This window comes from Tiliqua scincoides, chromosome 1 (genome assembly GCF_035046505.1).
Source record: "Tiliqua scincoides isolate rTilSci1 chromosome 1, rTilSci1.hap2, whole genome shotgun sequence".
NCBI classification, from domain to species: Eukaryota; Metazoa; Chordata; class Lepidosauria; order Squamata; family Scincidae; genus Tiliqua; species Tiliqua scincoides.
This window is the reverse complement of record NC_089821.1, coordinates 129978421-129996343: the sequence shown is the minus strand read 5'-3', so window position 1 is coordinate 129996343 and position 17923 is coordinate 129978421. Positions and strand designations below refer to the sequence as shown.

General features: G+C 43.6%; 1 protein-coding gene across 1 annotated transcript in view; it reads right to left on the bottom strand.

Moving 5' to 3' along the window:
* ATIC (5-aminoimidazole-4-carboxamide ribonucleotide formyltransferase/IMP cyclohydrolase) overlaps positions 1–11709 on the bottom strand; it is a 28025-nt gene extending 16316 nt beyond the window's left edge. Inside the window, exons 1-7 of the mRNA XM_066636840.1 lie at positions 11611–11709; positions 10019–10145; positions 5612–5688; positions 5010–5076; positions 2528–2616; positions 1758–1909; positions 1510–1666 (exon numbers count right to left, since the gene is read on the bottom strand). Of these exons, the coding sequence (XP_066492937.1) occupies positions 1510–1666; positions 1758–1909; positions 2528–2616; positions 5010–5076; positions 5612–5688; positions 10019–10145; positions 11611–11632 (691 nt within the window). The 5' untranslated portion in view covers positions 11633–11709. The remainder of the gene's footprint in view (positions 1–1509; positions 1667–1757; positions 1910–2527; positions 2617–5009; positions 5077–5611; positions 5689–10018; positions 10146–11610) is intronic.
* Positions 11710–17923: the final 6214 nt, after the last annotated feature.

The window sequence follows — 17923 nt, the reverse complement described above, 5'->3', positions numbered from 1 at the left end:
CGCTTTTCCTACCATTGCAAAACAGCAGGTAGGGAGTTTCAGGGAATTTGAACATTTACTTTCGGGTTGTACTGAGGCAAGCAACCTTCTCCCATGACCCTAGAGCACAGAAGGGCAGAGTGAGGGGGTGTGATCTTGGCACAACCTGGAAATGGTTGTTCAAATCCTCTCAGATTGCCTGCCTTCCACTCTGCAATGGTAAGAAAAACTGTTATAAACCATGATTTAAAGCAGGGGTGCTCACACTTTTTTGGCTCGAGAGCTACTCTGAAACCCAGAAACGCCCGGAGATCTACTGGGGGGAAGGAAGCGTCTGACAGACACCCCCTTTAATGTATGGAGCCCCTGCTAGAGTCTAGTCAGTTTCGTCAGTTTTGTTGCTGCATGCCTGAAGAGCAGCTAAAGTGTCGGTTTCAGTGTCAGTTTAGCTAAATGTGTCAGTTTTGTCTAGTCACTAGATGAAACAGACATATTAACAGTTTGGAGAGACAGGGCTCCGCGATCTACTCATTTTGCCTCGCGATCTACCATCGCGATCCACCTATTGAGCACCCCTGATTTAAAGGAACACTTTTTTATTAAAAAAAAAAAAAAGGATCAGCAAGGTCTCTCTCATCTGTGGAGGACATCCATGTTAAGTCAAATCTGTGGGTGGAAAAACCACAGATAAGAGCCAATTGTAGTGTAAATTCCATGCCCCAAAGTGCTAATACTATGATTGCTACAAAAACTAAATGCAAGATGTATTTATTTTATATTTATTTTGATCACATGTATTCTACTCGCAAATTTTAACCCTGAACAGAAATATTTGGGTTTCGAAGAACACAGCATATTTGGTTAGAGACAGTGGTAGGGGAAAAAAAATTCAGTAGGAAGGTATAAGGCAAGGCACAAAATAGGAAGCCAAGAGACACTGTGTCCCTTGAATACTGAAGTTACCACAAAACAGGATAAAACACTGAAGTTTTCTTTAATGAACAGAAACCTGGCTTCCAGAAACCGAAGAACAGCAGCAAACTGTAGATTCTACATCTGCGAGACTGCTCAATAGCTCAAGCCTTGGAGTAGGTGTACTGTAGTGGTTATGAGACTCGGGGCGCAATTCTAACCCCTTATGTCAGTGCTTTCCAGCACTGACATAAGGCAATGCAGCTTTGAGGTAAGAGAACAAACATTCCCTTACTTTAAGGAGGCCTCCGTGAGTGACACCCAACGGCAGGATGCAGTACACGTTCCATTGGCTGGAAAGTACTGACATAAGGGTTAGAATTGCGCCCTCAGATGCTCCTAGTTCAAATGCAGCCTTTATCAAAAACTCAGAAAGGAGCTTGCCCAAGGGCTGCCTTTGTCTTAGCTGCAAACCTTATCATATTGTGCGATATGGTGAAAAGCACTGAACAACTTCACAAGGCTCTTGCATGGATTACAGCAAGATAATACACACGAGGGCTTCAAGCACCTGAAAGTGCTTGAAGTATTGTTATGGTACTGGATATTGCGCCCTACCTGAGAGAGGAAGCTTTGGCCTCAGTGTATAGAGTTGAGCAGGATTCTGGTGTGGATTCATGCCATACCTCAAGGGAAGCTGAGACACTCCTTTGCTGTATTCTTTCCTGAAGTAATCTGAGATGGCCATGTCATATTGAGCAGTAAGAGTGAAAGCCTAAAAAAAGAGTGGTTGAGACTCTAGGAACCAGAACATTTGAAAGGTTATGAGACAAGTACTCACCCACCCTCAAGTAGTATGAGCATACCTTTAGAGCCAACTGGCGTCGGGTTTCCAAAGTAGTATCCTTATCACTGGAAGCTTTCATTTCGTTTGCAACCATTGTATAATCCCCAGGGTCACATACCACAGTCACACGAGCATGGTTCTTTGCAGCACCCCTCAGTAAAGCCACACCGCCTGTAATCAAAGGAGAACAATACTACTCCGTTTTGGATGTCTATCTTGTTATACCTACATTTCTTCTCATACATAGGGTTTGCATATTTCAGAGCATAAGCACTATTTCACTAAAACCTAATCCTACATTATGTGGTAGAACAGTGAAAACTGTTCTGCAATCATTTCTACACTGGGTCACCAAATCTCTAAATAACTCAGTAAAGGCCATTTGTTCATCTAACTACTGTGTATTCAGGCTACCTATTATTTTATACCCACCTGAGGGACTGTTTGTACATATTAAAAGTCTGTAGTTGTCGAAAGTCCCACTTCAGACAAAAAAAACCCAAACAGCAGAGATACTAGACCAAGGTGAAGGGGCCACTCAGTCCAGTGAGACCTAGATGTCTCAAGGGGGTTTGGGTTAGAACTGAAGTGCCTGCTGATGGGCATTTAAGACTAGACAAGCACAGGACACAGTTGAACATGACTTCCCACCCCACAGAGACAGAGAAAGAGAGAGATGCACATGAAGGCCATTTTCAAATTAAGATGGATGTCACAATGAAAGGTTCAGGTACCATGTGAAATATTTTCAATGCTCAGGCCATTTAAGCAAATGTTCTGTTGACCTACCTATGTCAATCTGCTCGACTGCCTCTTGAACCGTTACATTTGGGGATGCCACAGTCTTGACAAAGGGATACAGATTGCAAACCAGCACTCTAGAAAAATGATTGAGTTCATTTTAAATTGTTTAGACACAGCTACAGCATTGTACATTAGTCTGTACTGACTCAAGACTTCTCCCAGTCCCTCAAATCTTAAGTAGTATGATTTACTCATTAACACAACTCTTGGATGCAGCAATGTGCCCATACAGGGATCCAAGACACTGCACACACTCGTGCATAAGTTGAACAATTTATGCCTGAAAACCTGGGTCGATTTATACACGAGTCAATACAGTGGCTTAGCGGCAGGATGGTGGAGGATGGGACTGGGTTGAGAGGTAGGATACAGGGGGTAGAGGAAAAAGGAGAATTCTTACTAGTAATTACAGTATTCAGCCATTTTAGCTTCTTCTCCAGACAGGAGGAGAAGTGAAGGTGCTTATGCGAATTGTAGTCTGTTATGAGGGTTGCTGCTATGGAAATGAAACACTTACTTCTCACAAAGCCTATGGAGATCCCATAAGCATCTTCAATTCCCTTCCAGTTTGGAGAGGGGTAAAAATACCTCCTTTTTCTTTTTGCTGCTGCCCCAGAACAGTTCCTGGCAAGTCAGTTTCAAAGAATTTCACACACCCCCAAGTTTAGGGGTCTGGTTTTTTTTAAACAGCAGGATGTAATACTCATTTTCATTTGAAACAAAGTTCAAGGCTACATTTCAGTGCACTGTTACTTAAGAATAACACCCATAGAAAACAATGGCTCTACTTCTGAGTAAATAGGGTTGCAACTGTGTAGCTGCGCTTGCTCATGCTCATTCCTTGATAATTGCCTCTCGGCTGTGAAGTGAATTGCACACTCCCAGTTATGTGTTATATGTTGTATGCTATATGTAGAGCCACTGGCTTAACACACCAGACACCTTAAAGAAGCATCCAATTAATGGTTCTATTGGTGTGTTTACAGTGCACTTACTCTAATACTGTTTACAAAAAGGTTGCGAAGACTGGAATTTAGAAAGTTAATGGATAAAATGTATCTTAGGATATTTTACTATATTTTTAATAAATTGGAGACTGTACAGTTTTTAGTTAACAATTACTGGTAGGTTATTTTTCAGGATCTGGCTTCGGGTAAAATCAGATGAAACTATAGTCAGAAACCCGTCTAACCCACCCCCCCAATTGTCTCACCCTCCAGGCTGGTTCCAAACCTTCAATATCATCCCCTGGAATGAACTCTTAACACAGCTCTGCCAGTACCATGGGTAGATTTGGACCCACAAGAAGGGGACAATCTTTGCAGCTGCATGAAGACTCCAATGACAGAAGTGCATTCAATAGTAGCCTGTGCTCACCACAAAATTGCTTTCAGGTAGTTTAACACAGAAGACAAATATATTCATTTAAAACAAAAGTTTATGGGTTTTTTGGGGTGTGTGTGTCGGGGTGTCAGCAATGGAGCCACACTGCTCAGATGACAGAATGTGATATATGGGGCACAATCCTGCCTAAATTAAATACTTCCCCATCCCTTTGAATTTAGTGGGCGAAGTGGGTGTTACACATGCTGAAATCGATGGGATGGGAAGGTGCTGGACTTTGATGAGACTGCCCTTTATCAGCACAATTCTATGCATGTTTATTCAGAAGTCAGTCCTACTGTGTTCACTGGGTCTTACTTTCTGGTAAGTAGGTTTACGACATAAATTTTGGAAGAAAAGTCATAGATGACCCACAATGCTACTGTATGAAACATATTTGTCCAAAGTACAAGGAAGGGGAACTCAGGGGACCAGTAGGAAGCAGACACCCAACTCAGCTATGTTGCCACCATGCATTAAGCCTAATCAGTCTGTTGTGTTATTGCAGAATGGGGGAAGGGTACCGTTTGTCATCACAGATCTGATGCCTGTGAAACATGTCACTGTTAAATGGAAAGATTCCTGCTTGGTAACCAAATTTACACTTTCCACAACTCATGTGAAGCAAGCCAACAGAATGAAGCTGAAGAACACTAGGCACAGAAAGCTCAGGGGAGGGGCACAAAATACGTATGAAAAGAGAAGAGACAGATTGAGGTACCTGCTCAGGCTTCCCTCACTGTTGGAACTGGCCCTGAATTTTTTGTACTGTTGTATTTGAAGTTGACTTGCATGTTGAAATCCAAACAGTGCTATGTAAATCTCAAAGGGTATGTTTGCCAGTGTTTCAAAATCAAAAATCATCAAGGGTGTAAAGCCCTTAGTTCCTTTCACTACATGGGTTTAATCTGTTTGAAAAAGATACCAACTTACAAAATGTCTTTAAATGATCAGTTCTAAGGGGAGCAGTTTCTGAAAGAACAGAAGCCCTAGGGCCCACTGCAAATCCACATTTGTTGACTGGTATCAGACATTTCCCTCAGGATTACTGAATGGACTCACAATGACCCACTAGAACTTTTACCTCACAAGGTTAAAATCCTGTTTAGCCATGTCAGCTTTATCTTGTGGGATGTCACGAGCCAATATACCTAGTTGGGGGGGAAAAGGAAGGTTGCTTAAAAAGAGATACAAAAAAAGGTTGGATTTATTACTGGCTGCAGGGAAACAATGTTCTCTTTAGAAGGTTTTATTCTTGAAGCATATGAAATTACAACAAATTAACATACAAATTAACACAATTCTGCTATTTCCCTAACTATACAAATATCGCTCTTGAACATTGTTATCCAATGAAAGTATCTCATGATATAGGTATTAAAAGCTGTACAAAAAAATCCTAATTATGTTTACTCATAAGCAAGGTTTAGGGGCTTATTCCCAGATAAGTATTCACAAGACTTGTCTTATCCTTGACCGAAAATTTTAACAGGTTAGGTTAACCTTTAACCTAGGTTTAACTTTCCAGGGCTGATGCAGCCATGCCAACTGGGTCTCTGCTTCATCCTGCCGTGGGAGGACAGTCATGGAGGCCTCCTCAAGATAAAGGAATGTTTTGATCCCTCACCTCAGGACTGCATTGCAGCTGCATCAGCACTGGAAAGTTGGATACTGGCATCAACTTACCTGCATGTACTGCTGGATGAAGTGTCTTCACACGCCCTCCTAACATTTCTGGAAAGCCAGTAAGATCAGAAACATCTCTGTTCAAAAGAGGGGGGGGGGAAGGAACCAGAAGATTGCTCTGTTAATATGGTACTTGATCAATACAAACTGAGAAAATCCATAGTGCTGGCTGGGACTTTCCCAGGATGGCGTTGTTGCATTGGTGCAGAGGAATTTAGATAGGAGTGGGCTACCTACATTTGGTTTGGTTAATGTGCATAACAAGCAAGACACTTTACTTCAAAGACTATAGCATAAGCTGCAAGATGTCTTTAGAACTTCCTATATTTTAGAACCATTCATGTAGTACTTTTAATATATATGTTAACAACATAAAAACGTAAGAAGAGCCCTGGTGGATCAGGCCACGGGCCCATCTAGTCCAGCTTCCTGTATCTCATAGTGGCCCACCAAATGGCCAAGGGAGCACATAAGACAACAGATACAACCTGTGTTCCAGTGCCCTCCCTTGCATCTGGCAATCAGAGGGAGCTTGCCTCTAAAACCAAGAGCTTACACACACCTACTATGACTTCTAACCCATAATGAACTTTTTCTCCAGAAATTTGTCCAATCCCCTCTCAAAGGCATCCAGGCGAGATGCCATCCATATGGCAAGAAGTTCCACAAACTAATTATATGCTGGGTAAAGAAATATTTTCTTCTGTCTGTCCTAACTCTCCCAACACTCAACTTTCGTGGATGTCCCCTGGTTCTGGTGTTTTGTGAGAGGGAAAAGAGCATCTCTCTACCCACTCTGTCTATCCCCTGCATGATTTTGTACGTCTCAATCATGTCCCCCCTCAGGTGTCTCCTTTCTAGACTGAAGAGGCCCAAACGCTGTAGCCTTTCCTCATAGGGAAGGTGCCCCAGCCCAGTAATCATGTTCCACAGAATTGTCACGATTTGGGAAATGTTAATCAGCCCAGATTCATTTTGTGAATGTCTGAAAACACAGGAATGTGCCAGCAAGTGTTCACAGCTGGGTAAATGTCATGGGTCAGCATTCCCATGCCTTTTGAAAATGTGGAGAAATAGGGAACATTCAGCAGAAGAATCCATGGGACAGTCTACATTGGCTAATCCCTCATCAGACTTCAGCTAGCTTTTTGTTTAATGCTAAAGGAAAAGGGTTTCCTTACCGCAGTGGCACACAGAATCATCCAAATGCTTGATTGCATCAAAAGCACAGTAAGGCTTTTTCAAAAACTCCTGTCACTCAAGAGAGGTCACAGCCTCTCTCCAATCTAACAAGCATCAGATGCCTCTCACATGACTGTAAACTAAAGACTGAGTTCTCTTCTTCTGATTAAACTACATTTCTCTGGGAAAGGTTACTCAATGAAATACCCAAAGTAGCCTAAGCCCAAGACAACTCATCTTGTAAAAAAATCTATGTGAAGAAAGGAACCACAGCTTTAGCTTGTATTTCAGTTATCTGAAAGGTAGAACACAGATATGCTTAATAACCCTCATTAAAAAATATTTGAATCAAGAGATTAAATTTAACAAACTGTGTCAAAGACTGTACAGTAATTTAGTTCTATCAGAACTATCCTATACATGTTCACATGAAAGCAAGTCCCATTTTGGTCAATGGGGCCTACTCCCATAGAAATCCGTACAGGATTACAATAATTTAAGTATTATCTACTCGCAACTCATACATACAATATGGGATATATGAGTAAACTTATAATTAAAAACTATAACATATCAGGACCAACATTCCAGGCAATATTATAGGTTATCCCAAGATAGAGCCTGGGGGCCCAATCCCGCCCAACTTTTCTGTGCTGATGCAGCCATGCCAACGGGGCATGCGTTGCATCCTGTGGTGGTGGAGGCAGTCGCAGAGGCCTGCTCAAGGTAAGAACATTTATTCCCTTACCTTGGGGCTACATTGTAGCTGCATAGGCACTGGAATGTTGGATAGGATTTGGCCCCGAGTCACATCCCTCTCCCCAGACAGTGTTTTGGATTCAAAAATTTTCAGAAAATGAAACAGTCCATGAGAAAATATTTTGCCTTTAACATAAACATCTGGAGGGTAGACAAGGATATCATCAGTTGATATCACAGACTGCAAGGAGAGGCTGGTTGGTGGTGTCCTGTGCAATGTAGCACTAAAGGCATTTTTTATTTTCTTGTGTGTGATTGCCAAGTCTCCAGGTTAACCTCAAAATTTTTAGCTTGCTTCTAGAGGTCTGCAATAAAAGAAATTAATCTTGGGATAAGGGATCAGAGACAAGTGTCAGGTTTGTCTGCATGGTTTATTTTTATGTAAGCCACAAGACCTAGTCAGGATCTGACCCCTACTCTACTCAGCATCATCACCTTGTATCACCCCTATCCCATTTGATCCCACCAGGTTCCACCTATGTTCCCCCCCCCCCGACTCATTCCCTCAAGTTTCAGTGTCCAAAGCTCCACAGACCTAATGACCCTAGCTTAGAGCTATTCTATTCAGGAGATCAATTTAAGATCCTATGTTCAGCTTTCCATTGCTTGTACCCTTTACATACCTCAGTCCCATTCTGGATGAGACATTTTAAGATGCTTATTACCAGGAACTACAGACGGGGAAAGGGCTGCATATCTGAGGTACAGCACCTACTTTGCATGAAGAAGATCCAAGTACAAACCCTGGAATCTGCAGGTAGGGTTGGGAATGATCCATATAAAACCCTTGTCAGTTGTTGCCAATCAGCATTGACAATTCGGAGCAAGATGAACCAATGGTGTGATTCTATATAAAGCTGCTCCCTAGGTAGCTAGGATATACAGCATGTAGTGCAAGAAGCTCCAAGAATGGCATTCTGCATCCTATAGAATCTATAGTGATTCCAATTGTACAGGTGGGGCCTTCGTATCTGCAGGGGATCGGTTCTTGGACCCCTCGCTGATACTGAAAAACATGGATAATCAAATCTGTGATTTTTGACCTCGTGCTCCAGTCCCCTCCGGAGGGCTTTCTGAAGCCCACAGAGGCAGCAGATGTCTGTTCACCCACTGCCTCTGCCGGCTTTAGAATGGCCTGAAGAGGTGAAAAAAATGACACTTCTGGCTTCCCAGCTCCCAAACTTGCAACCGCTGTACACCCAGAATGCGGTGCCCATCCGGACTGCAAATTTCCATTCCGACCCTGTGCAGCTCGTCCTCTGGGTAGACCTGGACACCAGGATGCTCTAGGCAGTTGCATCTGTTGCCTGGCATCCCAGAAGGCTGCAAGACAAGACATCCAGGCAGACATGACTGCCCAGAGCATCCTGGTGTCCAGGTCTACCCAGACGATGAGCTGCGCAGGGGTGGAATGGCAAGGTTTGCTCATGAGGCGGATGGGTTTATCCGAATCCCAGATCTGGGCCCTGTAGCCAGGGTTCAAGTGGCCCTGAACTGGTAGAATAAGGATATTGAAAAATAAATGCAGCAGGCTTGTTTAGCAGTCATGCTTGGGCAAAGGATGTGTAGATCACATGAATGGCATTAACTAAAATGTAACATTTGCTTTTTCAAGTACTTTCATCCGTTTCAAAACTAGGTTCCTATTTGAATTCATGCTATTTTGCTGCATCACAATGGAAATATTCAGAATTATTGTGGGTCTATTTAAAGAACAACAAACCATAAGTAGGAGGAAAGCTAGCAAACAACAAACGAAGCCAGAAAAGTTAAAACAGTAACAAAGTTCGCTTCTAAGTTAAAGCAGTGACAAAGTTCAAATGTTGGACTGGGCATTTCAGTGGAGCTAGGATAGTGCCTATCAGAGGAAACCAAGTGACAATCCAGTCCTGTATTTGTCTACTCTGTGTGCAGATAATTATTTCTCCCTTGCACAACAGCTGCACTGTTCTACTGTGAACTTTCAAGGACAGTCATCGCTTGAATTACAGAAGTAGACTCTCATCTCAGACAAAGTGTCCATATTTAGTTATGTAAACTACTTCTGAGATAGGCAGAATGAGGGGGGCAGAAAGAGGGCTGAAAGGGGACAGTATTGGCAGCAGTGGAGCCACAAATATCCTATCCCCCTTCTGTGTTTCAATCTGCCTTCCTGTGTCCACATGGTCTTGAGCCAGCAATTTCTGGCATGGACTGAGTAGACCTGTTCTGGCACTGGAGGCTTACCTCCAGGTAAAGGGGACAAATGTTCTTTCTACCTGGAGGAGACCTCTGGGTCTGGGACTGTGCTCCCCCCCCCCACCGCCGCCGCCTGCCCACATGAGCTCCAGCAGTACAGCTGCATTGACAGGAAAGAGAAAGGATGATTGGCCCTAGTAATTCCAGTTGCAGTTAGCAATGGAAAATACTAAACCAGCAGATTATGAATTACTTCTTGTGGAGTGTAATCTTATGAATCCTCTTTACCTGACATTCAGGCCTGCATCTCGAAGGGCTTTAGCTGTTCCTCCAGAGGCAATTAAAGCTAAACCCAAAGAATTCAGGCATTTTGCAAATTCCACCAGGCCAGTCTTGTCCGAGACACTTAGTAAAGCTAGAAGAAAAGCAAGAGATAATAAATGCCCTTACAAGAGTATATTAATATGAGCAGAAGCCCAAAATAAACTGAATTACTTCTCATCAAGAACTTATGTAACCACCGAGGGCAACTGAGAAAGCAACAATCCTGATGGCTAGGATCTCAGTGCAATGTCCACCTCATTTAGCCTGCAGTCCTAAGCATATTTATGGAGGAAACTGCATTCACATAAGTAGACCTTACTTCCAGATAAATAACTTTTTATGTTTGCACTATAATTAGCTCTCTCTCACACACATACATACAATTAAGAAATTCATTACTAGAGTGAACAATCAATGCTCTTTGTCCTGTGCAATTAAGACTGAGGAAACAGCACAGAGCAAGAGAGCTTCTCTGTTGAGGTACCCACCTAGGGAGCTCCCTGGCAGAGCTCCCATCCTGCTTGCCTTCTGCAGGTATGAAAAAAATCTGTTTCATTGGGCATTGGAATGAGATTATTATTTTGTTGGTTGGTGTTGCATTTCTGTGATTTGTATCTTGATTTTTAAAAAAAATTTTTTATTTTATTCTGATTAAACAGGTCACCTGGAGATCCATTGACCATGCCCTTTGCACCTTATTTTGCTTGTGGCTGGGGGCTGTCTGACAATGGACCGGCTTCAGAAGTCCCAATTTAGAACTTGGTTCTCATACACGTGTTTCTTGAACTCCCCAGCAGAAGTCTGCCAGGCCAAGTTCACACATTCACTGGAATCAAGTGGTAAAGAGCTTCCTAGACCACATCTCTTCATGCAGCAGGAGGTTTAAATGTTCTTCAATAGAAAAAAAAAATACAAAAACAAATCACTCATTGCAAGTAGAAAACCAGCAAGTCAAGGTTCAGGTGATTCTATTTTATAGGCCATTCCCTGCACCATGCCCAATCAGGAAGCATTTAACTTTAATCACCTGTAGCTTGAAGTGCTACAGTCCAAGAAGAACCTCTAAAGTCTGCTGCATGTATAAATGAGGCTTTGGATTTTATTACTGGAGGAGGACCAGGAATAAAACCTTTGCTACTTTTTACTGTATATTAAGCACCGATTAACCATTCAAACAGATTTTAAAATATACACACACTGGAGCCACAGACACCACCTTTTGCTTAACAGACAGCTTCTCTGGGTAACCAGGTTGCAGTTCTATGCTGTTACTCGAGAGTAAGCCCCAGCAAACTTAGCAAGGAGTAAAGGGGCACAGCCTCGGTGTATAAAGGTGTTGCAGTTGAGCCCATTGCGTAACTGAGGTTTCTCTGGCCTCCCAGCTGCTCAGACTTTGCTTTCCCCGCACAGGTCGTAAAGGATTAATGCACAGCCGCCGCCCCTCCCGTGCAGATGGGAGATCGTTGCGGTTGCTGCTACTCCTGCAGCAAAACTTTGGAAGTCGTTCGCATTAGGAAGCAAAGCAGCCATCCCACCACCCTTCGCAGATGCATTACCCAGCTGCTGCCCTGTAGCCATGTCTGCGTTGCACCCACGTAGGTAGCAGCAGATCCGCAGAAAGAGAGAACAACTCCCAGGCACATGGGGGGAAAATAACAAGGGGGTGGGTGTGGACAAGGGGTGGGCTTAGGGTTGCATGCTGGGAATGGGGGAGGGAGAGGAAAGCGAATCCTGGCCAGCTGCACAGCCACACCCCCCACAGAGGGAAAGGCGTGCGACTTGGGCCAGAGCTGGTGCCTTGTAGCAAACTTTGCTGGAGCTTATCAGGTGCGTTTTCCCGGGAAAGAGAGAGGAGTCTGAACTCGTATAATCCGCTTTGTTGTCGCTTGGTACACAAGGGTTTCAACACGTTGTAGGATGAAAAAAAGCACAGGTGAGAATGGCCCATGTGCAACGTGGTGGAGAAAAGGAGCAGTGCCACAAAATGCATCTCCCCAAGCGAGGCAGGACTCTTTGTAGCACCCCATCCGATCATTTTGCTCACCTCAACGATAGTGCCCGTGGATCACCTGCACCTAACCTCAACTACTAGTCCTACTCAATCTTGTTGCTTCTCTAGCCCTATGTCCAGTGGGGTCAGGAGTTTAGCACCCTCTTTTCTGCGCTGCTGCGTGAATGTTTGCCTGGCTGGGAGCCTGGCAGCCCAGTCCTAGGCATGTCTACTCAGAAGTAAGTTCCATTGTTTTCGGTAGGGCTTACTCCCAGGAAAGTGCGGACAGCAGTGTTTCTCAAACGGTGGGTTGCGAGCCAGTTTCAGATGGGTCCCCATTGATTTCAATATTTTATTTTTAAAATATTAGACTGGATGCTACCATGGTATGTGACTGCACTTAGGGAAATGTTATAGACCTGTACTTTTATGTATATAAAAGTATAAAACAATGAGAGTCGATGGGACTTACTCCTGGGTAAGTGGGTGGATGGGTAAGTGTGGGTAGGATTGCAGCCTAGGGTAGTTAAAAATGTTCCTGCTTGATGATGTCACTTCCAGTCATGACATCACTTCTGATGGGTCCTGACAGATGCTCATTCTAAAAAGTGGGTCCTGGTGCTAAATGTGTGAGAAGCACTGGTGTACAGGATTGCAGACTAAGTGGAACTGTTGCCATATAAAGTTAGGAAATGACTAGAGTTGCCACAGAGCCTAAAATTCTATTCTGTAAATGTATTATGAAGTTAGTGCTGTAAATGTTCACCACATATCAATTTAGCAAAATTGCTAAAGGGCAGGTACAAAAGCTGGGAGGCTACACTCCATCTCTGGCCTCCACCTGTAATTTGAGTACTTCATTGGAAAAAAGAACTCTGCTCCACCATCAGATTAAGGGCCCAATCCTATCCAATTTTCCAGTGCCGGTGCTGCTGTACCAATGGGGTGTGCATGCTGCTTGTGTTGGGGTGGCAGTCAAAGATGCCTCCTCAAGGTATGGGAACATTAGTTTCCTTACCTTGGGGTTGTATTGTGGCTGCACAGGAACTGAAAAGTTGGATAGGATTGGGCCCTAAAACCTTCCCTTTTTCCTTGTTAGTTGGCAACCCTAGATGAGATATTGGGGTACTGGGGACACTGTTATCACCCTAACACTATGCATGTCTAGCTTCCTCCATTATTCCTATTTAAGAATGCTGTTTCTTAAATTAAGCCCATTCTGAGCCCATTCCTATCCACATTTCCAGCACAGATGCAGGCTCAATGCACCTCTGAGGTAAAGGAACAAATGTTCCCTTACCTTGAGGAGGCCTCTGTGACTGCCCCCACACAGGATGTGGTGTATGCCCCATTGGCATGGTTGCACCAAGGCTGGAAAACTGGATAGGATTAGGCCCTTATTCCCAAGCCCTGCCTGGTGGGACAGAGGAAAGAAAAACCCTGTCTGAGACCCTGGAGGGCCAGTGCAGACAGTTCTGTGCCACTTAGAAAAGTTATTTGACTTGGTATAAAGCAACTTCATACGTTCCTAAAAACCCATGCCTGGTTCTTTTTACCCAGTTGCTAGAACACAAGGCATTCAATCTCACTTGCCCTTTTTTCAAACTATGTGCCTTAGGGCCCAATCCTATCCAATTTTCTAATGTTGATGCAGCCATGCCAATATGGCCTGTGTGGCATTCTGCAGAGGCTTCCTCAAGGTAGCATTTAGGCTACATCAGAATTGGAAAGTTAGATAGGATTGGGCCCTTAGGTGAACTGGCATATCTGCTCTGAATTCACTGGGTCTGCCCCGTTTCCACTCTGAACCCACTTTGAGCTCCACTTCTTGAACCATAGGAGACTGCTCCTAGACCTTGTGCGGGTCTGTTTGATTTAAAGAGTTGGCAATCCTAGCAATACTACCAATGTACTGACTGCAGCTGGGGCCCCAATATTCTATGCATTCTTTCCATACAGTGGCAAGAGAACACTAGCCATTTCACCCCCTTCCCATCCCTTGAACTCTGAGGTAACAACTGCTGACATGCAATAGTCTAGTGAGTGGGAGTGACCAATTAGGAAACAGGGGTCATGGATTTAAGCCATACTCTTTAAGTTCCTGACACTCTTCCTCCCTAGCTTCAAACCTAGCTGCTGTATTCATGTTCCATACAAGCCAAAATACACACTTTGTGGACATTGGTCTTGTCCTAAGGGCCTATTCTTACCCTCAGTTTGGCTGTACTTGTCGTAAGAGGCGACTAAACAGCCACTGGGTAGGTGGGACTCGTCAGCCTGGGAAGGCAGCTCATCTGAGAGAAGGAAAACTCTGATCCCAAACCTCCACTGCCTTGTGGTTGCATCCAGTTATGGAAAAGGCTTCAGGAGTCAACCTCGAGGCAAAATCCAGAGCCGGAGTCCCTGAGGCTGAACACAGTCACGTTCTGGCAACTCCTGTGACGCCGCTGGAACCAACCGTACCGGCTTCTGCCTTCCCATTGGACCATTTCAGCGACGTGGAGAGGGGGGATTTGCTGCATGGGTAACAGTCTGTCCTCCATAACTACTTTACCCAGGCTTCGCGCACTGGAGAGGACACTCTGTTCCAGAACCACCATTCAGAGCGCGATACCAGAGTCTTCCGAGACTGAAGGATGCCAACAACCTGGTCTTGTCCAAACAATAGTTTTGATGAGAATGGAAAGGGGTAAGAGGATATGCATTAACTCAAGTGTCTAGAAAGATGGCCATGGCTACTAATCTATAGTAGCTGTCAAAGACCTTATGCATAAGAAGACCCCTTGTACAGTAGAATCTAAGACAAATGACCTACAACACAGTGTGTGGCCTGGCTTTGTTTGCCTAGTTAGAGACAGCTTCTGTGAAGAGCACAGAAGCTCTGATCTGGTGTACCAAAGGACTTTAATCATAATCTGTCTCACTAGTTCAAACAACCAATAGCCTCATATGGTAGGTACTTGATTCCTGCCCTGTCCCATTTGTACTCCTCATTTCATTCCTACTCACTCTGACCAGCGCTCCCATTCATCACTCTTGGCCTGTCACCCAGTGCTTAACAGGCAACCACTTGATGTCACAGCATTTAGCAATAGTCTGTCTCATACTACCATAATTGGTGGTGGGCCAAGAACAAACTCAGATGTTGTTATTGACATTGATGCTTTAAAAAGGGCAGAATGGCATACTTTGTTAAAAAAAGTACTTCATAAACTATAATTTTATTTCCTATTACTACCAATGTTCTGATCAACCTAAATTAATATTAAATGCTTTTCTGAGATTGAAGGAATACACTTTATTGTATAACACTGCATTTTTGAAGATAGGCTGAAAAAGGCATTTGAATATGGGAGGTCAGAACTGATGCATGAAAGAGGGTATGAGGACATGATGAGTGTAAACTAAGGCATTTGCTTCTTCTCTTATGCGAACAGTTAATTTCTGAAGCAAGACCTTTGTTTGTTCAATCCTTGTTTGATAGAAGGTGGGTCCAGTGTTCTCTGACTAGTTAATGTAGTTTATAAATTTTATTTGAACTTTTGCAACACACACATCTGTAGGGGAGGCAGGCAAACTGTAGGTGGCATTAGGAAGTAAGGACCTGGATGTCCTAGTTCCTCACATAACAGCAGGCATTTTACAACCACTGAAGAAGGAGGGACTAGCAGGGGGGCTGTTGTGAGAAAAGCACAACAAATGCCCCTATCTGTGCAAAGGACCTCCTGTCAAAGCTCCTAAATAAATCCTTTCATTTCCAGGACAATAGGGGAGCAATTGTTTTAGTAGCAGTTTTCTAGCAGAAAGCTCTTTGCACTAAGCAATCATCTCTTGCTAAGGATGCATTTGGATGACAGACTTGACATGTGTATACATGTCACTTTAAGCATGGAGAAGCTTTACAGATGGCCCAAGTTCTTCAGGCACCTGAGGTGGGCCAGCAATGGGCCACCAAATGATAGTGCATGGCACCAAATACTTCCTCCTTACCTAGCAGTGCACCCACAGGTACAAAGAGCCAGCAGAACCGTTTCTTCTACTATTCCTGCATTTGCTGGATTCAAAAAGGAAGAGGGTGGATGGAAAGGAAGTGTGGAGGAGAGGGAGTCTTCCAGGTGATACTCTAACCCAGGGGTGCCCAAACACTTGCGGCCCCTGAGGCCTCTCAATGCAGCCCTCAGGGAGCCCCCAGTCTCCAACGAGCCTCTGGCCCTCTAGAGCTTCATTGGAGCCTACACTGGCCCAACGCAACTGCTCTCAGAGTGGGGGCGACTGTTTGACCTCTCACGTGAGCTGTGGGATGAGGGCTCCCTCCACTGCTTGTTGTTTCACATCTGTGATGCAGTAGCAGCAGCAAAGGAAAGGCCAGCCTTGCTTTGTGCAAGGCCTTTTATGGGCCTTGAGCTATTGCAAGACCTTCATTCATTCATATAAGTTCATCTTTAATATATTCATTTATGTAAACTTATGTAAATTTATTCAAATTTTAAATGTAAATTAATTCTTTCCCCTCCTCCCCAGCCCCCGACACAGTGTCAGAGAGTCAATGTGGCCCTCCTGCCAAAAACTTTGAGCACCCCTGCTCTAGCCCATCATTCCTCTCTCCTCCACGCTTCCTCTTAGTTTCTTTCATCCCTTTCACATCCAGTGAGCACTGTATAAACGGTGGTGGAAATGGATGTGGGTAATTATGGCAGCGCCCTTGCCGATCCACTATCTGAAGCAAATGCCTCAGTCCCTCTCATGGGTGGACTTGTCCAAGGCAACAGTTTTAAATAGCATTGGGGAAACTGGTACACCTGCTAAATGGTTAATGAGGCACCTTTTAAAGTATTATTTGATATTCCGTAGAAGAACTATTTCTGTTTGTTCCGGCAATCTCTCCAAATGTCTGTTACTCTCCCTTATATCTCCTTTGTGTTTTGTCTTAGATTGGAAACTCTCTCGGGGTAGGGAAATCTCATATCATTTCCTTTGCTGTGTGAAGTTAGCTTTAATAACTGTCCCTCTTCTACCCAGCACAGCGTCTTTTCCACTGGCTGTTGCCGGTATCTCTTCTGTATTTTTTTAGATTGTTAGCCTTTTGGGGACAGGGAACCATTTACTGATTTATTTTACTGTATAAACCACTTTGTGAACAATTCCTGTTGAAAAGCAGCTTATATTCTTAATAATAATAATAATAACAACAACATATAAATACTGAAACTGTATATAAATAAACCTGTATATAATATAAATTAATTGAACCTTTGGGTCAGGGACCCAAACGTGACTGGAGCTCTGTCCCAGTTGCATTCAGAGGGAATTCTGAGGTCTCTGGAATGCCTTAAAACCTCACTTCCACTTTTTCCCCAACAATACCCTCAGAATACCCTCCAGATGCAACTGGAGCATAGCGCTGGCTGTGTGGAGGGCACAGGTCCATCCAGTGACCTTGTGTCGAGTCAAATCTGTGGATTAAAAATCCGCAGATGACAAGGTCTGACTGTATTCTTAATAATAATACCAACCGGGCTTAAGAAAGTTGGCATTAGAGAGAGAGAAATCTATGATACAGAATAGCAATGCATTATTTATTTAAAATATATTTTTATCCCATCTCATTTCTGCAGGATTCAACGTGGTTTACAACAATATAAATTTAAAATATATTTAAAATATATTAAAAGCATCATAAAAGAACAAAATGGAAGAAAAAGTATATAAAATGCAGAATAAAACCAACCCAGAGAGTACAAAACAACTAAACCAAAAGCAACTAAACATTTTAGACATACCCAGGAAAGCCAAGATAATAAATACTCTCAGGTACTGAAAAATAAGGAAGGAAAGGTACAAGCGCATTTCTTTGGAGCAGATTCCACAGGGCAGGTGCT